Genomic DNA, 21,482 nt, shown 5'->3' on the forward strand with positions numbered 1-21,482 from the left:
CAGCCTTGCCTGGTACTGCCAACATCAAATACTGTCTTTCAGATAATTAATCCTTCTAAGGGATCTTAGATGATCCATTTACTACATTTATCTCCTGAAGCAATGTCTCACCACATTTGTTTACCATGGAGTAGATAGGTCACCCTTATTTACCCCCATGAAGCATCTGCGAGGCATTTCCATAACTGAGCTGACATTTCAAAGCTAGAAGGGCATTGGGCTAGGAAACTTGCTCCCGCTGTCTTTCACAGAACAGAAAATGTAAAAGTTTGCCTGCAACTTTCTTGTGAAGCACCAGAGAGGGAATGCTCGTAAGAGCTGCCTGACAACACTGCCTCATCCCTTTTCTTCACAGTCAGGGAAATGGGCCAGCTCCATCCTGCCTGGATGTCGCATGCCCATGATATTTAGTTTGGCACAGATCCCTGACAGTCTTGGATAGTATCTCTGGATACAAATAAGGATTTTCAGAAGCAAAGATCAAGCTTGAATATGCCAAGATAAGGCAAGTATGTATAGCTGAACACCAAGACAGGAAGCTGTCTGTTCAGAGATGTTCTACTTCCAGCATTTCTATTGAGGGCAAACGGATAAGTATAACAGCAAATTAAATCCAGAAAATCTCAATAATTTTCTTTTATTCAGTATTTTCCATTGGTCTTTGATTTTGGGAAGTACTCAGTAGCTGACAACCCAAAAGTGAGTGGGGGAGGTCCTCAAGTTTTTGGCACAAGCAACCTGAGTACTTTAAAAAACACACGGATGCTTACAGAAACCTTGAATCCTTCCAGAACAAAAGCTAGGATCCCTCTTTAACTGCCAGTAGAAGTATCATCTTTCAGAATAGGCATGTGTGAGAGAAGTGAGGTGGCTTCACACTAAGTTCTGAGTTCTGGGGACTTATATTCATAGCGTGACAGAGTCCCATCCAACCCAAATAGCTCGCCTGGCAGCTATCCAACAGAAAGGCAGCACAATGCCTGTAAGAACACAATGGCTTGCAAGCTTGCTCATTAACAGACCTTTGTAGAGGAGAATTTACCTACTTGATAGCCCTTAAGACTATAGCAGAGGTGAACAAAAATTAAATCCTGGCAGATTTAAGTAAATAGACTTAAATCAGCATTTTTCCAACTTCTAACATTGATTGAAATGGGAGTATATGTGACCTTTCTTTCTTTTAGATTTTCGAGTTCTTCAGTGCTCTGGTTAGTTAATACGAGCAGGTAACTCTTTAAGTCATCACCACCCACCAAACAGCTACTAGGTTCTTTACAGAAAATGTTTCCTTTTGTCTGAGAAAACAATTCTTCCCTATAAGAACAAATATTCCAAGTGAGAAATCCTGACAGCCAGTTCATGATGTGTCAAACAAAGGCATCAAAAATGTATGAACTCCACAGATCTCACTTTCCTCCAGACCTCATTTCTCTGGCATAGGGTCATATTTCTTTCATTTTGAATAATTTTTTAAATTGAGTTAATATTCTCCTTTTCAAAATGAACTTACGCAAAATTAACTCATAATAACTGATATTAAAGGCTAATATTTGCTATGTCTGAAAGACTCTTCAATTATATAAAAGCAATATTTAAACAGCATCTGATTTCTGTTGAAGTTTTAAAGAAAGTTGTGATGTTAAGCATGGAAAAATCACTGGTTGGATACCTGGATCAAAAGTTTTTTACAGTGATAAATAATCTTTTGAAAACTTCAGCCTCCCACAAGGTGAAAAGATATTTTTTCCTTCTTTTCAGCCTAGTGAATGAACTGAAAAGAATTTTGTTCAGTCCAGTAACTAGGTCATTCAAAAATAAGAAGCAAACTAGGATTTGAAAAAGCAGGAACATTTGTTTTCCTCTGTCAGTGAGTGAATTAAGCTTGGTGTGAAAGGACGAGATCTATTAATTCTAAAATCAAGTTCTAAAATCAGTTCAGTTTCCTTTTACATACATATGTATGTATGTATATAGATATATACACTTTCCTTCATTTAGTAAGTTGTTTTTAATGCAAATCCTTTTCAGAGAAGCTTGCTTTTTTGATTCCAGTATATTCAGGAAGTCAGAGTACTTGTGGTCATTTTATTTAATTAGCATGAATAAATTACAATTACTGTTTTAATTGAATGCTAATTTCCATCTATATATAACTTGACACAAATCACAAGTAAAAAGTTAATAATCTAATAAAACAATAATATGGACTCATCATTCACCATTTTCCCACAATAATATGTAAAGACAAATTATGTTAAACAATATAATTGCTTAAATAAATGTGCACAGACGTAATTCATCTGCTTAGCAAAGAAAGAAATAGTATGTTTAGTGTAAATGTTGTTATTTGTCAAAATATGTCACTGTTACTGCCCATAAAAATCAACCTTTTAGAAAACATCTACATAGTGCAGTAAAGCAAGATGCTTGATCCAACTTGCTGTTTTAAATCATGATTAAAACTGGTCATTAGAGTCAGTTGTATTTATACCGTTACGCTGAGAGGGGGAGCAGTTCCTTCCCCTTTTTCTTGTTCAGACTGGTGAAAGTTTCCTCTCTTGCTCCAGTCTACTTCTTTAGCCTCCGACATCAGCAAAAAATTCTGGTCAGAGCTGGGGAGTGCTGACTTAAGAATACTTCTTTAACGAACCGCGAGGAGCCAAGAGGTGGCTTTAGAGGCGGCAAAGCCTACAGGCAGATACAAAGCAGCACTCTGCCACAGCCACCACGGCCGGAACCGTCGGCAATCAGCAGCCTGTTGCGCCTGTCTCAGGCTGCTCAAATGCCCTGGCAATGGAGCATGATAAACAGTCACACGGCTGCTACAGGTCTGTTATGATGCTGCCTCATCAGAAGGAAGGAGATAACTTCTGTGGAGTCAATCTGCAATGTTGGAATATGTCATATAAAGTGCACAGACTGCTCCAAATAAAAGGATGAAGAGCCGCACCCAAAGTTCCAAATTCTGATCTGAAGTAAGTGCTCACTTCTGCAAAGAGGCTGTAAGCCTCTCTGCTCTTTAAGATTAGCAAAAGCAGATATCCACAGGACCTCTAAATTTCATCAAGAGCTTCCCATCCCCAAGGAGAGATGGTATCTTCTTATCTTGCCAGGGAAGTTGGAAAGGCAAAAGGCGTTACTACTCTTCCCCAAGAACAAATGGCCGAGGGTGATAAACGGTCAGACGAACAATCCTGGGAACAGACAGAAATAGCAGGGAGAAGGAAGGGCTCACATAAACTATTCCCATCTTTCCAATGGAAGATTCATTAACAATAATTTTATGATGCTGAAGAAGACTCCTAGGCTTGAAGGGTATATTGCAGCACGGAACTCAGAAATGGATGAAATTCATTTCTGAAAGAATTCACGCCTTCCTTAAATTAGCATTTAAGTGAACTGGCTCATGGCAATAGCAACAAATTGACATTCCCAGCCCTATTTCCCTCAGCAAGGGGGCAGCATTGCAGACTGTCACACTACACTGCCAAAAGGGACTTTTTTTAGTGACTAGAATTAGTCTTCCTAATGTGCAGATTTTAGCTTTCCCTTTGAGGCTCAATGAAGGATCCAATAAGATCGCTATGATGAAAATATTCGTGATGCAGTATTTGTGCACTGACAGCAAAGACTGTGCTCTACCGCTGAGTTAAGCAACACCTGTCAGCAGATGTTAATAACTTTTGATCTCCATCAACTGTATTGGATTTAACCAGGTCAGATGCTCGTACAATTGACATTGCCCACTACTGTCTTTCAGAGAAATGGAGAGCTTATGGCAATCTTTGGCCTTTTGTTGGTGTAGGATTGTTGTGGACTACCCAGGAAAGCCTGCCCTATCTTATGATCAGTGGAGTATCGTTGTGACGAAACCTTGGAGAGATCCGTAGTGCAGACTGCGAGGAACTGACAGGTGTCCTGTTCTAATTACATTTCCCAGCATATATTTCAAAGGCATCTTCTTTAAGTGGTAACATTCAAGTCCCAATCCACCAAGGAATTTAAGCTCATGCTTCACTTTCAGGCAGGGAGTCATCTGTAAATGCAACACCCTCAGGGGCTGAGACTCAAGAAAAGGGAGAGCAGAATGAAAGCTACCGATCCCGTCTGTTTGCCAAATAAACTGGCACATCATTCCCTTCCCCCACTCCCATTTTAAAGCATATCATCAGCTTTAAAATCATGAGCTTCATCAGTTCCACCTGCAAAATAAGTATGCTCAGAGCCACATTAAGCTTTCAGTGGAGTTCTCAAGTGATTAATAATCACTTGCATTAGGAATATTAAGAATATTCACCTGCCTTTAAAAAGTAAGTTTAGATCACAGATCTACTGGAAAGCTCCATGTCTTACAAGGAATGAGGAATATAAAAACTCAGTTTTTCTCTAACATAATATACAGAGTTACAGTTATACAGTTATACAGTTATACAGTTAAGTATATACAGTTATACAGTTTGAGGCTGTTTCTTTAAGTAAGTATTTCAACAATCCACAAGCTCAGTATTGAGCTAAGAACATGGATCTGTGCAAATACAGAAAATAAACCTGAACATTCAGGGCTCCTTCTCCAGTCAGTAGACAATGCAAAGAAAAAACAAGAAAGGTATAAATAGAAGTGGATTAGTCTTTACATACTTTCCAGTTGCTCTATTAAAGGACTGTTACTCATGCAGAGAATTAAACAAAAAAACTCCTCAGGATGATTTATATCTTCAGTGCATCTCGCATAATGTTGGGGCAGAAGAAAAGCTGAGAAACTGAAGAAAGAAAGAAAAGCTGGTTCTTCTCACATGACAGTGAGGAAAAGTGAAACATATGATTTGTCAGGCCACTTTGGTCTTCTGCATGACTTTGGAATTTCTGAGGCAAGATTCTCACATGGCAGAAGGTGATGTGGCTCCACTGGCTGTAGTGTTAACCCATCAGTTTGGCGATGACTCAGTCCCAATTTGTTTGCCATAATGATTTTTTTTCTAAGAATGATATTATTAGCACGGGAAGAATGTAAATAGAGGAAAAGATGTTTCAGTTGCTAGAGAATAAGCATAGGATTCGAGACACCTAGGAAAAAAATCAGCTTTGACATAGACTTCCTACATGAACTTGGGTACATCCCTTATCTTCTCTGTTCTCAGTTCCTTATAGACAAAACAGCGATCCCTACAGGGATGTGGTAAGGCTATGTGCTCTAAAGACTAGGGAGGCATTGAGATCATTTAAGTATTTTTATAAAGACTCCAGGAAAAGGTGAAGGACACCAGCTGTTGTCAAAACTGTAAGTAGTGTTGTATTAAGTGGGTATGCTCAAGCCAACCCTTAAGCAGAGACATGCCATCTCGATATTCTTTGTTTATTGAAACGGAGTGCTGCTAGCTTGTCCTGCAGGAAAACAGCAATGAAAAACAAGCAGCTTATCTAGTCCTGCGAACCCCCCTGCTTCCCTTCCCAATAGCAGCAGAGGGCATGATAAAAGCTGAGATGAGTCTCTGTAGGAACCCAAAGCTGTGAATCTTTCTCTCACCCTGTCTAGCCAAAATCCCTTCATTTGCGGGGGGAATTTAGGCCAGAGATCACCAGTTCTAGCTCTCCGCCAGAATAACAGAGGAGAGAGTTAGAAATGAAGAAAAACAGTCATAACTCAGCAAGTACAGTCAGAAAGAGAGGAGCTGAAGGTGCAGAAAATATTTAGTCCTCTGCTACATTTGCAGCTTTATCCCACCCTGCTGATCCTTCCAAGTTTCCCCCACCATGACATTGCCTGTTATTTTGGGTTGCTTCCAACCAAGGATACCATGTGCCACTTAGAAGAAAGAAGCTTGGGATGGGAAGAGTTTTCCGTTTCTTTGGAAAGGGGTTGCAAACTTATTCCATTCCCGACTCAATTACTGGGCAATTTCCATGCCAACATACATTGATCGATACCTCCAGGCTCCCCTAATGCTGTCTTACTGAGGGACACCCCTCCCACCGAGATGCATGGCAATGCTTCATAGCTCGCTGGCTTGATGGCACTAGCAGGACCTGCGAAGAGGGGGGCAAGTATGGAACTCCTCTTGCTGTCCTTCATCACATATACAAAAGAATTAACAGAACGAAGAAAATGAGAAGTGAAAACAAAAAAGGCGCGGTCAAAGCTTGAGGTGGTTAAAATGAAAAATGGGCCTGTTCCATTCACAGCTGGCTAGAGAGATCAATCAGTTGATCTCATCTACACTGGCACAGTTTGGAGCTATAATTCACTGCTGGGGCAATTATTCCAGTATAGCAGTGGCAGAAGTTATATTGGAGACAGAATTCAGGTGCTTTTGGTCAGTGACGAGTTAGACAACACGGGAGTAGAAGTGTGTAAATGCCACCCATCAGTGAAGATGCAAGGGATTTAAGTTATGCCTACGTAGCTGCAGAGTGCAGATGGATAGATAGACTGACAGATAAATAGACAGACATACGAGAGTGATTTTGGTTGTACAATCATTTGCTGTCTGACCTTATCCTCTCCCCCTCTCTGCTGTTCTCAGAGAGCACAGTGTTTAGCATTATTACATCCCTGTCTCTTTGCCCTGTTACTGTTGACTCCTTCTTCCCCCCTGCACTGAGTAAGTAGTGCTGCTTCTGGAAGGTGTGAGGAATTTTTCCTCATAAGCCTTGAAGTGTTCAAGAAAGGGCTGGGCTCATCTCTGCTGTGAGTCTGACAGGGGCTTTAACAGCCTCAGAAGGCTGGGACAAATAGCTTCTGGTCCCTTAACCCTTCTCAGCTTTGCAAGGCAAGGCCTGGCACTGTTGTTCCCGTCGCAAGGGCTTTAGACAGTCTTTCAGGTTGAAATCCTCTCTGTGGTGGCTGGACAGAGAGGAAATCCAGGGGCTGGATCAGATTGGCCTAATGCTACAGCAGCTTAAGCAGTCTGTTTTACCAGAGATTATGGTTTCACTTACACAGAGCGCCTGAAAAATGCTGTGGTTTAGAAAGGATTATAGCTGAAAATTCCATGCTTTAAAGGAGAAATAAAGCAGGGGAGGGACTAGGAAACTGAATGTGCCTGGGGGCTGTGCAAACAGGATTAACCTCTGCCCATAGCACCTCTTGCTTCTGCCCACCCACGTTTCCTGAGTCTATCTTCTTCTCTGCCCTTTCTTCCCCACGGGCTCCCCACACCTGTCCTCGGACTCCTCTCTTGTGTAGGAGGCAGATCTGAAAAAGGAAACTGGAAAATATCCAGGACCAAAGTGTCCCCATTTTGCTTAGGTATGACTGTCAAATGGCTTCCTTGAATAATATCATTCTACCTTTAGCCCTGAAAAGCATGGAAGCTTTTGGCCCTCTAGTCTGCAGACAGATCTGTAAAACAATTAATCAAAAGTATCTGCATTATTTAGAATCTACACTGTTTGGATAAAGGCTGCAGCACTGCCAAACAGTCGGTGACTGGCTGTATGGCCTGAAGGTAAATCTGTGTACCCTAAGCTTACCACCTGATGGCAGAGAAGCCAGGAGTAAAACAGCTTTGGGGGTTCTTCATCTACAGAGACCGAGCAATGAGATGTGAAGACCACCTGTAGGATTGTAGGATAGTAGGATTACAGTAGTGTAAAGTAGAACCTAGATGCTAGTGTGCTGCTTACTCTGATGGCACTAACTGCACACTCCAGCTTCTGTTCACCAAATCCCTCACAGAAGGTCCTTGCTAAACAGAGCTTCCTATAGCAAAGTAGGAGAAGAAATGTCAGTCTCAGGAATGGAGTCTTGGAGATCTGAGACCTTTGCTGGTCATCTAGATTAGAGAAACTTGGAGGAGAACACAAGTGGCAAACTGTCATTTTTGCCAAGTAGCAAACCTTTAAGAGACAAATGCCTCAAGATAAACAGCATTTGTAGGTAGAAACTGCCCAGCCCTTTATTGTCTAGGCAAATACTGCAGCCTTACAATAAGGTGCCCAGACTTTAAGCCAGTTCTATATTAATGAAGCCAGATTTACAACCTAATTATATGTCACATTTATATTTTTTTTTTATAAAGCAAAACCACCAGAGCTAACTTGTCTCATATGCCACCGGTAACATTTGCCATCACTGCAGAGAAATGGATTTCATTTATTGGCTTTACTTTGTTTACCTGAGGGTAGATGGTTTGCTAGATGATTTGGATAGGATCTGATCGCATCATCCATACTTCTCTTTCAGGTGTTCAGATACAGAACTCTATTACTGCTGACCCAACAACAGTGGGTACACTGGTGTGTCCTTACTTTAGGTCACCGAGTTCTACAATTCCCACACCTCTTAAGCGGGAGCCAAGCTAGGAGCAGTTTCAAAGCTCTATCTGTTGTGCCTATGCAAATTTTCACATCTGAAATGGAGGCCCAGTGAAAACAACAATGAAAATAAGACCTTCTATAAAGTCCCCCACCTGCTCCCCCCCTTCTATCTCTCCATCAAGGTATCTGTCTGGCAACCCTGTACTTTAGGAACCACTAAAGTCAGTATTGAGTGTTTTTATGATCGAAGCTCCTAACTGTGCCAGTGTAAACAAGATCAATTGATTGATCTATCTATCTGCTTATGAATGGTACAGCCCCATTTTTCATTTTAACCTGCGCCTTTTTTGTTAAGTGTTTATGGAGCTTGGCTTTGCAGGCTTTGGCCATTACACTGAGCATCCTATTTAACAGATGCTCTTAACCATGCTGCTCTCCTAGGGATGGTTACTTTGGCTTTGAAGATACAAAGTGGTGAATTTCCTGGGCCAAAATGTGTCAGTGTCACATCTCCCTACTCGCCAGGCCAGCAAGAGAAAAGAGCAGGAAAGGGAGCACAGAAGCTTCAGAGCATTCTTCTCCTTTCTTCAACCCTATGCTTCTTCCTGTCCTTCTCCTCTTGCATGCTCCCTCCCTTACTTCTCCGTTCCTGCATCCCATTCCTCCCACCTGCCACTGCACTTCATTCGTACACTCTGCTGCCCTGCAGAGGCATCACTGCAGTTCGAGCCTTGCCCCCGGGTGTGTTTACTGCTGTTGTCTCAGCACTGGCTCCTCTGGTCTACCCCTAACCTTTTTATTTTTATTTTTATTTCCATTTTAAATTAATTTCCCTGTAGATTTTAACCACTCCATTTTCATTTACCCATTTTGTTCTTCCTCTCCTCCCTTCCCCACCCTCCTCTTCCTCCCCCCGTTCCCTTTGTCTGTCTGTGTCCATCCCTTACCCTACCACAGAAAACCTCTCCTCTCCCCTCAGTATAAAGCAAGAGCCTCATGGAGCCTCTCTCACCCCTTTCACCCCCACCACGCCGGCCGGCTCTGGGCAGGCTGACCTTCAGCCCTTCCACATGGCCCTTTCAGACGATGCGTCCACGCCTTGCTACAGTGCCTTCCTTCATCATGGTGCCCACTTTGGGCAGTCCAGCAGCCAGCCTCTGATAGCAGGTAACCGGCCTTGGCCACAAACTCAGTGGGGATGCTGCAGGAAGGGGTTCAGTTTCGTCTGATGGGGAGGCCAGAAAATGCTGCAAGCTCTTTGAGTGCAAGTGTGAATCACAGCAACATTTTTCCAATTCTGTGTGTGCAGCATGTGTTCTCAGCTCCATGGAGAGTCACAAAAAGATTTCATGCTAGTCCTTCATTTTTGTAGACTAAAATGGGAAAAGAAACTGTAACTACATAGAAGTGGCTGATGTCCCAGTTGGATGAGTTTGGGATTTAGTATGGAACCATTTATATTGCAAAATCTTGTGTTACCTAAAGAGCCATAATGCCCTGTGTACCATAGGCACGGCCAGAGTACTGTGTGTTAGTCTAAGGTAGATGACTGTGGCTTGAATAACCTAGCCAGCTCTAGGACTGTCAGATAGGTAGTTCAGCGTGGACTGTAAAAACTACTAAGACGGTGGATAAATACCTAAGCAGCTAGCGAGCACTGCCAAGCTAGACTGTGAGCAGCACTTGTGTCAGCTAGTTTGGGAGTATAAGCAGGTACCTTTACAGAGCAGACAGAGCAGCCAAGAAGCAAGGCATGATATCTGAGTGCCACAACCAGGAAAGGTTGGTCAGAGACCATAAAGTTTTATAGCCAAAGGAACAGGTGGCCTTCAAATGAAGAACAGAAGTGAAGAAAGTAGCTTGCAGAAGATGGCAGCAGCAGGTGGGAACAGGGAGTATAGAGGAAGAAGTTTAAGGTAGGCACCAGGAGAAACTCTTGTGGAAGACGACTGAAGCACTACGTTGCAAAAGCTGAGCAACGGCTTGATGAAAAAGTGAGAAACATCTTAGTGTTAAGAGATCCAGACTTGGCGATCACTGAGGCTGCTGTTACCCCACTGTCAAAGAACAGCGTCTGGGCTTTTTCAACAAAACAACTGTTCCGAATGCAGATTACAGATCCTGATGCACAAGAAACAAATCTTACCTCTGCCTCCTCCATGCTCCTACATTATTTTTCTCTTTTGACCTAACATTCTCCCTTTGTCCTGTCAGGTGAGACTTGCATTTCTAAAGCTCCTCCCTATAGGAAAACAGCAAACAAACAACAGAGAAGACTTTTGTGCTCTTAACACTGTCTTGGTCCAAATCTTAGGATCAGTGAGATCCCCTAAGCTCTGGATATTGGCATTTCCCAAGCCAAGGATTCCCTGACAGAGTCTCTCCAACAAGACAGTTCTACAGGGATGCAGACACATATGACATTCCCCTAACCTAGAAGACACTGTGTTTCAGGAGATGCAGTTGCCTTAGTATGTTTTTTGAGAATTAGACACAGGAGAAAATGTTGAAAAGCATAAAGAACAGTGATAAAGGTACTATGTTTATCACTCAAAAGGCTCTTGGAGAAGGTAGAGTGGCTAGAACTGGCAACATGTTATCAACAGGACAGATACCAGTTTTGTCATAACCCTGGAGTACCAGAATTAAATAATCCTGTTTACCTGTTGACAGTGAGAGGACATAAGGGAAGGGGGCTGGTTGTACGTAGTAGCATTTTAAGAGTCTCTCTGTGGGACTCTTATTCATATTGCTCATGCTCTACTGGTTTGTTATTTTCTTTTTCACAATTTGGATTTGACAGATGACCGCTTCCCAGTGAATTATCCATACTGACTTTGGAGTATCAGCCTCCGCGCGCTCATGTCTGAATAAAAATATAGGGGTGTACATGCCTAAATCAAGTAGGAGAATGTGTGTGTATGTGTTCCCACTTGAATGGAAGTGTCAGAATGAATTAATTTTGCCTGCTACTAAATAATGTTCTCTCTAAACTTTTCAGTGACATTGTTTTCTCACTCATCACCTGCTGTTATGTCTCAGACTAGTCAATCTAGGAAACTAAGGGGACAGGATTTTTAAACACAAAACTTTCTTTCCTCAAAAGAATGTGGAAAAAAACCCCCACATCTAGCAGGTGTTAGTCATACTGCTTAATACACAAATCACTAAAGCAATCATGGTGATAAAAGAAGAGAAGAGTGTAGGATATAATTCCCTGGGGCACTATATACTTATTTTATCAATATCAGGGAGTGGCTAGAAAATGGCTCAGTCACTATCTAGTAGTTCAGTGCCCATTATCTAAGGTGAGGTGAGTTAGGAATGTTTGCCATGGTTCAGGAACCTCTTCAGGGACAAAAAAAGAACTTGCTTTTCTTTTTTATTGAGCAAATCACTTCAGCAATCTTTAGTCAAAATCTATGAACGCAATGACACTGGCTTAGCTCACCTCATTGTAGAGAAACTTCCCCTTCTGGGAGTTAGAATTAATTCTTCATGTTGATTCAGTTTTTGCTCTCTTATATAACTTCTATTTATTCCTAATTCCTCTGCCAAGTTTCATGCTTGTTCCAGGGCCTATTTCATCAATTATCATTCTATTGTTAGTAGAGCTAAACCAATTCATATTCTTCTTTCATTCACATACCTCAGCACAGTTCCAGTGACTCCAGTGGTATTAATGGGCCTTACTTAAACAGTCATTTCTAAAGGAGATTCAGACTCCAGTACCCCTTCCCATTAGAACAGACAGAATAGAGAAAATGAAAAAAAAAAAAAAAAAAGAAAAGAAAAGGCAAGAAACGGCACAAACTTCTTGGTGAGCTACAGCTCACCTAGGGAATGTAAAAAGCTTTGGATGATTGGGACAGGCTGAGATCTCAGTAGGCAGCACTGGAGGTTGAGCTGTAAATCTCCCAGCAGCTGTGGGGGAAAGATTATCTTAATTTATTTAGCCTTTTTTTCCTTTTCTTTTTCTTTCTTTTTTTTTTTTCTTTTTTTTTTTTTTTTTTTTTTTTGGTTTTGGCTTGAAACTCCCAGCAGCTTCTGAGATGATTTTAGTTCATTTAAATGCAATAAGCACTAACAACAAAATGCCCTTCTGGCTGGCCCATTTTCAGACTAACCAATTCAAATGAGGAAATGCCTCTGGCATCAACCAAGAAGCCTCCAGCTGCACTTCCTAAGAGATGAAAAATAAACTGCAATCATCCACCCAGTCCACACCCCTCTCTATTCCTTTGGTGGAGAAAAGATACAAAGACTTTGGGGATTATTAACAAAAACTTTTATTTGTGCTAAAAATGAAGTGGGAATCAAATTAAATCCCTCAACCTTATTATCATGTGTATTACACCAGCAACTGGAAGGACTCCAGCCAGCATTGGATCTCTCTTGTGCTAGGCACTGTGTAAAAGTAGTAAGAGTGTGTCCTTGCCCCAAAGAGTTTGCAGCATAAAAAGAAGCACACAGCAGTGAAGTGACTTGCTTGCCTAAAATCATCAGCAGGTGAATTGGTGAGGTGGGAACAGAGAAGGGCACAGAAAACTCATGAGTCACTTTGCAGTGCCTTACACTTTAATCGTGAGCTGTAACATTACCACAGTCTTGGAACAGCATCGACTGCATGTCGGCAATACTCTGGCAATGAATATGCTGCCATTCTCTGTGCAGCTCTGGCCCTTTTGATTTAGTTAAAATAGATCTAAAATTGCTAGCAGGCTCAAGTATCTACAGTGAAACACAACCCATTCTTTTGAGCCTCAAGAAGACAAGTTTTGACATCCATCCTTACAGTTTGAGATCAGAAGAGTCACAATCTTCCACCAAAAATTTTCAATGGAAGGTCAGCAGATATATGAGAATGTCACACAGTACTTGCCTATCAAGCTGCTCGTCACTTGATGGTGGGACAAAGGTGATATCAAATCAGTACGGATGATCCTATCACTATTGACCATCTATCCTGATTCTTTCCCTTTCCAGGTCGTGATATGGCAAGCACCACCTTGCCTGGCTACCCGCCCCACGTACCCCCAACTGGACAAGGCAGCTACCCAACCTCAACTCTTGCAGGAATGGTACCTGGTAAGTCAACCTCCAGACTTCAGTAATGGAGCACAGGGGTTTGAACAGTATACTGCTACTGGAAGAGCTTTCACAGCTATAGCTATGGCTTTCCTGATAGTAAGGCCTGTCCTCTTCAGAAAGAAAACGTCAGGTGCCTATAACCAAGGTAACTAACAATTCATTCTGTAACACATCTCTCCACAGTAACTGATTCACTGCTGCTATGGGCAACTAGCTATCTATAACCCGTGGTAATTAATTAACCTTAGTATTCATTAGCTAATGTAATTATCTTCCAATGTCCCATGCGGATTATTATGTACTGTTCATGGCTCAGGATATTCAGCTATCCACTAACTTAGGATAACAACTTACTTTCTATCTAAAGCCAGGACATCTAACTGCAAAACATCAATGGTAATTTAATACTTGCAATTTTTGGAGAGCTACTGTCCACAAGCTAAACTAGTTAAGAACTCAGGAGTGATTAGCAGTATTTCAGAAGAAAATAGCTGTTCCCTTTCAACAACCAACTACTTACTCGCATCTTGTTTGCTCCTACCTTCTTAATAAGATAATGCCTACAACCCAAGAAACTACCTACCTAATCCTACATTTGAAAGCAAACTATTTCTTTGCTACCCAATGCTTTTGAGAAATACCTTCTCCTGGCAAATGCACTTACACTGCCCATTGTTCAGGGAGAGCAAAGGACCATTTACCCCGGGACAGCTGAAAAGGTCACTGCCCCAGGCTGCATTCCCTACCCCTCTGATGGAAGCTCGCCTCAGTGGACAGATGAATAGGCAGTTTTCATTTCTCAGGCATACTAGCTCAGAACTCAGAACTGTATCTGCCACTGATTTCTGTTTATGTTGACACCCTGGAATGTGAATTGTGATAGCAGATACGCTGTCCATTCTGCAACCTTTGCTACAGGAGGGATGGCCCCAGACAACAGCTATGACGCGAAACAGCAGAAAACTGAGAGCAGAAAGCTCTTACATCATCCTACCAGGATTTGTTTGGGCTCAGGAGCCAAAATCCTAACTTAATCCCTGTACAAATCTTGGGACAGCTAAACAAACATACATTATAGAGAGTACAGATAATCAGTGGAATTATCACAGATAGGATATGTTTGCAGGTCAGAATCTTAATATCTTTAAACAACAAATCACTGCTTTCACACCATGAGGTGCAGGTATATACCTCATTCCAGAAACAAACTACCTACTGCTTATATTCCTAAAATATGCAACAAAATCCGGGCTCTGCTCTGAAGATGATACGATCAACCTCCAGATCAGGAAAATATAGTGGGTCATACCTCTCTCCAACTGCCACTTTGGTCCCTTGGTATAACTGACCAGCTTACTGAACGTTGGGGGGTTCAGTAACACTCAATTAGAGAAAGTTTTTCCTGTGGCCTGCTTGGGCATCCTGCAGTACTTGTTGCATCTTTCTGCAAAGCATCAAGTACTGACTGTTTCACTCATATTCCACTGGTCAGAGCGAGCCTGGCAGCCCTTCTGTCCCAGCCCTGTAATGTTACTTAAGACAACAAGCTGGAAATAAAGAGGCTTCCTGAGAGGAACACAAGACTGGCTTCAGTGGCTCACACTGCAGGTATCTCTAGCTATACTACTCTCTCTCAGGGGCCAAAAGCAAAGCCTGGGGAAGGACAGTAGGAAGAGTAGGAAAAGCATGTGGTGGTACTTACTCAGAAGGTCTGCCAGCCTCCAACAAGTTGCAACTCAGAAACTTCCTAAGTAGAGTTTGTATCTGTCTAGCTAATATTAATCACCCTTGATGAATTTACCTCCACAAACCTGAACAGTCTTTCTTGAACCCATACCAGCTTTTAACATCTCTAGCAACCTGGCAAGGAGTTCTGCAGCTTAACTACATATCGTGTAAAAACCACCTCCCTTCATCTCTTCTGACCCCGCCACCTGCTAGGCTCACTTCATGCCTCATAGTTTTTGTATTAGAAGACTAAATGTGTCAAGATTTAAATACAGATACCAAGAAACGCTGTTACAAGAGGTTCCCAGAGCATGGATTGCACAGCATACAGGCCTCATAAGATCCTCCGCGCTTACTTGCTACCTCTGTTAAGAGTCCATGCTGAAAAGGGAAAACAGAATATGATGTTGCTAATGGTTCGTTACATGTCCCTTTCTTACATGCAAGAAAGATCAGGGACCAATGCTTTAAGTATATTAGAAACAAGAAGACAGTAAGATGACTGATCAGGAGTATCTTTAATGAACATACAGACATGCAAACAAACCTCATTGTCCAGATGTGAGTGAATATGATGAAGAGGCTCTAACTTCTCTAAATAGAGGTTCTGATCTAAAAATAGAACTGGTCAGAAAATAGAATTTCCAACCCACCCAAAACTCTGAGTTCTTGACATTTCTTTTCATCTGCATTGGGATGAGGAGTCAGAATCTTGAAATAGTTCAATTTGCAAGCATCAGGATGAAACATTTCAATAATGTCAACACGTTCTAGATGTCAAGAAATATTAGAATAATAAAAGAGTTGAAAGGAAATTAAATGAGATGAGAAAGGTAAAATGAAACAAAACAAGAAAGTCAAAACATAATACTTTGTATCAATTTGCAATCATTTCAAAACTTTTCTTTCCAAAACTCCATTGAACCTGACAGGCTCATGCAAAACATTTCCATTTTGATGAGGCAGCATTTTCCAGCGGAAAACTGTTTCTGAGAGGATTGTTTGACCAGTGCTAACCAACCTCTCACTAAACTTCTAGTTGTACAGTCTAGAGAAGAGCTTGTCTCCAAGCACGGCATCCATGCAACATGGTCAGTCATGCATGCAAATATCTCTGAGATTTATGCAGATGATGTGGTAAGATATATATTCCACATTTGCACTTGCCTGTAGCTTCAGGTCACAGGCAGATGTGGAGGAAAGCCAGTAAGTCTCTGAGTGCACTCTTGAAAAAGAAGGAGCTAGTCAGTCAAAGAAGCACGAATCAGGTATTGTGCTACACTTAATTCGTGAAATGCTCCCTACAAAGGTAACAGAGCACCTTTGATCCCTGACTCACTTCTTCCTCTTTCCCAGAAAGGCCATCAAGTTTCTGCAAACTGTTTAGTGAAGTGAGCATCCTCAGGAAGGAACTGCAGTTTGCACAGAGCAGCGCAGAGCCTGCAGAGGGCTGGTGATGGCAACGGCAGGGAGTCGTTAAACAGAATCCAATGTTGATGAGGAAATTACACTTGTTTCATTAGTGATCGGGGAAGGCGATAGCTCAGTTCCTCTTGGTCACAGTTGAGCTCAAAAGCTCATTATCCTGCTGCATGCATGCTTTCACTCCTCGTCAATAAACACCGTTTCCAGTGGCTGCCCTCCCTCCTCCCTGCCTCTCCATAGCTGGGGCTCTTTCTCCTCTACTTAACCTGTGGTTCAGGATCACTATAAACAGTTTAGGGTGACAACTCAAGAGAGGGTTAGAAAGAAGTCTTGAAATATCAGAACAACTTCTCTTGTTGTAGAGAAGTGATCTTTATACGAGGCAATCCAAAGCAGGAATTTTCATCTGGACTGTTTTTTCCTTCTTTGGGGGCCAAATTTACCCCAGCATATCCCACAGATAAGTCACTTCAGTGGAGCTAAACCTGGTTTATGCTTGGCTTTTTGCCCTTCTATCATCTCCCACAGCAACCTGATTATCTTAGCAGGTTTCATCTTCTCTTTCCCAGCTACCTGTCAGGATTTTCAGTGCAGGATTTTAGATATGGAAACATGTTGAGTCATTATCATTAAAGCAGTATTTAGTAAGGTCTGTCACACAATAAGAATTTTAATGCTGAAAATAAAAACTACTCTGACTAAAAGACTGCTGGATGGTAATTGCTATTGATACATACACCTTCTCATAATGACTACCTAGGTTATTATTCTGAATGTCTTTAAAAGACCTGTCTGGACAAATTCTCCTCAAGTTTAAATCAGTGCAAATCCGTTGACTTCAATAGACTTCACTTCTCCCATCTGAGAATCTGTGGGTTTGGCTTTAACCCTCCCGTGAGGAAAGATTTGCAGAGATTACAGTATAATCAATTGACATTTCTTTGGTAATTGTTTCACAGGCATTCAGTATATCCTGCACTCCCTTTCTTTCCCATTCCAGGGTATCTAGCAGCAATCCTAGGAGCTTTCCAAACACTTTTGCTGTAACAAGAACTCCAGCTCCCCACCCAGAGCAGACCAGAAGCTGGTAGTTACTCTGTTCTTTCACTGTCCCTACAGTGCATGATAGTGCCCTTCAGATGACACGAATCATTCCCAGCCTGTCTGTATGCTTTAAACTGAGGTGGTGACTAGACAAGGGCATATCCTTATGTAACAGAATCATAGATTTTTAAGACTGCAGAGTCTGTTGTGGTCATGTATTTTGAATGCCACACTATACCTCCTCAGTTATTAAATGTAATTCCCTTAGCCTTGCACTTCCCTTCCCCTTCCCTCAGCTTAGAAAGCAAGGAGACCCTGAGCCTTACATGCAATAAACCTGGGTATTTAAGAAGACTCTAAAATATTCAGATGTTGTTTCAGAGTGTTATTACATCACAAAGTTTACAATCATTTTGGTGTGAGCCTATTTTACCAACGTGGAAAAGGGAGCTGTAGCCCAGCTTGTCTTTCAGATTTAAGGCAGCACCTAAAGTACAGACCATTAGCAAATTCTATTCTGGAACTGGAATGCAATGTGTTTTCATTATAACTCACTGACTAAACATAAATGTTGGTCCCATCATATACGGATCACTTTTCTGACATCACTGCACAGCGTAAGACAGAAAGACTCACGCATTTTCCCTTTTGTGTTTCGTATTTAACACTACCATACTCTGAGAATATTTCCAATAACGAATTTGAACCATATTCTTCTCCACAAATACTTCATAATCTGCAGCACCTAAAACTAAAATCTACCAATGCAAATCACCATCAACAGAACTGCCCCTTGAAGCTCCACCATGGCTGATGTCTGCTGTCTTGAAATTACCAGAGAGCCTTTATAGATCAGGTTTTAGATTAGATTTAGGTTTTATTAAGAAGAAAGCTGAGGGCTAACTGTAGAAAAAACTTGCGTATACAATCCTAATGCAAGCAGACAATCAGAAATCAGAAGGCAAAGAAAAATAAAACATTTTGTTTATCTGTATTATTGAATTTCATTATTTTGAAGTAATGCCTTGATTCTGAAGAGGTCAGCCTTACGACTTTCAATTGTTTAGGCAAGTAACATTGCACTAACAAACACCATCCTGAAGGGCAAAATCTCAGCTAGGCAAGGAAGCCATATATAACAGTTTTCCTGGTGGCACACAGATTCAACGTGAAGATTCACCTGATGGAGTAGTAGACACAGATCTTCGTTCTTACCTGTATTTCACACATTCCTTGCTATCTTCCAGGGAGCGAGTTCTCGGGGAACCCGTACAGCCATCCTCAATACACAACTTACAACGAGGCCTGGCGATTCAGCAACCCAGCATTACTAAGTGAGTACCTTTTTCCCGCAGCACACCCCTAGCTTCGCGCTCCTTCTGTTTGTCTCTTTGTTTTCTTTTCTTTGTTTGTTTGTTTTTGAAAGGGGCCTATACGTATTTGGCCATGTGAAAGATCTCTTTCCTTGCTCTCCAGTCCAGTGTCTAGATAGATACATATCTGACATGCATTTTTTATCAGTTCTCTTTCACAAGATGGTTCAGAATTCCAGTCCAGTGCTGTCTTCTCCTTGGCTGCATCCATAGTCTATTCCAGACTAGATCAGAAGTTCAGTTCAGGTTATGCTCCTCTCACAGGCTGCAATCAGCATCCATTCAAATTCTGTTCAAAAATCCAGATGAGGTTTCAATACTTTCCCAATATAAACTGAGAGTCAATACCTGGGGATCCTTGTATCTCATAAAAGTTCTTCTCATAGGACCAGTTGGAACAGTGTCCAGTATGGGAGACAGGCTACAGCACTATGTTTATAAATGGCTGGTGGAGTTTTCTTGCAGTAATACTTAGCTTCAGGGACTCTAATATACCTAGGAAAAGTCATCTTTTTTTTTTTTTTTTTTTTTTTTTTTTTTTTTTTTTCCAGAGAGTGAAAAAAATCCCCTAAGACTCTGTCTTCTAACACAACATTTCTTTGCAAGGGAACAGGAGGAGATTTATTATATGTAAAATAAATCAGCTGTGATTATGAACTACATAATAACTTAGGTTTAACAACTGGATAATGGATGCACATTTTATTCCAGCGTTGTTAAATCTCCGTAAATATGACCTTTATAATCAATCACTATTTAACACACACTCAATAACCATCCAGAGAACTTTTGTTCCAAATGCAACCAAAATCCCAAGCAACGAAACAATGGAATTTTGATTCATTTCTCCTCTCCTGTTTTTAAATCTGACTCACAATACTCAATCACATATGTTCAGAACATCCAGCCCTCCAGCAGCTTCCTTGTCACTGTAGATCAGGTGTGAGACATTTCTGCTGCAACGCTCACACATGCTTCCCTCTCAGCTCTTCACTGATGGTCAGAAGGAGTAAAAGATCCCCTTCCCCTAGAGGGGCTTCAGACCCAGAGGCCCCAGTAATCTCTCTTCACTGAAGTACGGTCCTCCATTGGCTTCAACTGGTAGCCTTTCACTACTCCCATCAAGAGCTGAGTCCCCAGGTTATTTCTTTTGATTCCTTTCCTTTTCTTCCCTTCTTTCCTTTGTTTTTAGTTCTCCTTTGTTTCTTTTCTTTGTTTGATTGTTTTATTTTTTATTTATTTTATTTTTTTACTGTTTGTCCTTTCAACCAGTCCATTCTTCTCCTGTGTTAACTTTCAGGTTCCCCTTATTATTATAGTGCCACATCCCGGGGCTCCGCACCTCCCACTGCTGCCGCTGCCTATGACCGCCACTAGTTACCATGGAAACCACATGAAACTGCAGGGCGACAGCTTAGGCCTCCATATTGTACCTGTCTGATCAACTCCCTCCATCCCTGGGAAGGGTGAAGAGAACTTCTCCGTTCCTCCCCACAGTCCAGCTCCTTCCTCTTTGCCATGAAGGCGCCGGACCAAGTGCTCACAACCTGAGACTGAGAAACCCACCTCCCCTGCGCTCCACCCTGCACTCCATCCCGCCTCCTCTCACCAACATCGGGAAGAGCCTCAGGCCAAGACGCGTGCTGCACGAACCCTTCAAAGCACCTCGGCAAAGTCCAGCTGTTCAAACTCTCCTCGATTTCCAAGACTTAAGGGGAACTGGGAAGCAATGCAGCTGGCAGCCTTTGCCTTACAGGACCCCAATCTTCTGGGATCGGTAAGGGCAGAGGGAAGCAGGGGAGAAAGCCACTCGCAAAACATTGTTCCCCAAAGAAATGTTCTTCTGTGGTGGACTCTTCAAAATCTAAGACCATTGATGATTACCCTGTTTCCAGGACAGAGCGAACAGGCTGGCTAGAGCGGAGAAGGCAGTACAGAGACCTGACCTATCTGGCAATGAAGAAAAGGACCAAGTAATTATCTGCACGCCAAGAGGGGTTCTCTGTGCACCTCATCTCCACTCTTCAACTTGGCTTCCTCCACGGTTGGCTGCAGCCCACCCACATGTGGTGACTTTGCAGGCCAGAGTTGGGGTAAAACTCACACATACACCCACAATTTCTGTGACACACAATCAGCTCAGACAGAAGGATGGAGCAACATTTACAAACCGGCCGACGAAATGAAGAAATATATAAATAGATATATAAATATAACTGTGTTTTTATGCTTTGTCATGAAGGTCTGTAAAAAGGAAAAAAAAGAACAAATCCCCAATTTTCTAAAAAACTCAAGCAAACAAAAACAACAAAAAAACAAAATAATAATTAAAAAAGCCTACAAAAATAAAACTCCAAGTCCCATCCCTCCCTGCCACCTGAATGGCAGACAAGTTCCTCTGACGTTTGATGCTCCTCTCTCACTCTCGGGTTTTGTTTCCTTTCTGTTTTGCACTACAAAGGGATGGTGGTATTGGAGAGGATTGGATGCCAGCTCCGCCCCCATCGCCTCCTCCTCCTCCCCCTTTCCCAAATCCTGTCTCTGGGGAGCAGTGTGGACAAGTCA

General features: G+C 41.9%; 1 protein-coding gene across 3 annotated transcripts in view; it reads left to right on the forward strand.

The window, feature by feature from the left end:
- PAX2 (paired box 2) overlaps positions 1–20,358 on the forward strand; it is an 83,805-nt gene extending 63,447 nt beyond the window's left edge. The window contains exons 8-10 of one of the 3 annotated variants that reach the window (XM_062580165.1): positions 13,243–13,344; positions 18,792–18,878; positions 20,218–20,294. In XM_062580165.1, coding sequence (XP_062436149.1) covers positions 13,243–13,344; positions 18,792–18,878; positions 20,218–20,294 — 266 coding nt within the window. Of the gene's footprint in view, positions 1–13,242; positions 13,345–18,791; positions 18,879–20,217 lie in introns of all 3 variants that reach the window. The other 2 variants (XM_062580163.1, XM_062580164.1) reach the window with 2 other exon arrangements.
- The last annotated feature ends 1,124 nt before the right edge of the window (positions 20,359–21,482 follow it).

The sequence above is a fragment of the Rhea pennata genome, chromosome 7 (genome assembly GCF_028389875.1).
Source record: "Rhea pennata isolate bPtePen1 chromosome 7, bPtePen1.pri, whole genome shotgun sequence".
Taxonomy (NCBI): Eukaryota; Metazoa; Chordata; class Aves; order Rheiformes; family Rheidae; genus Rhea; species Rhea pennata.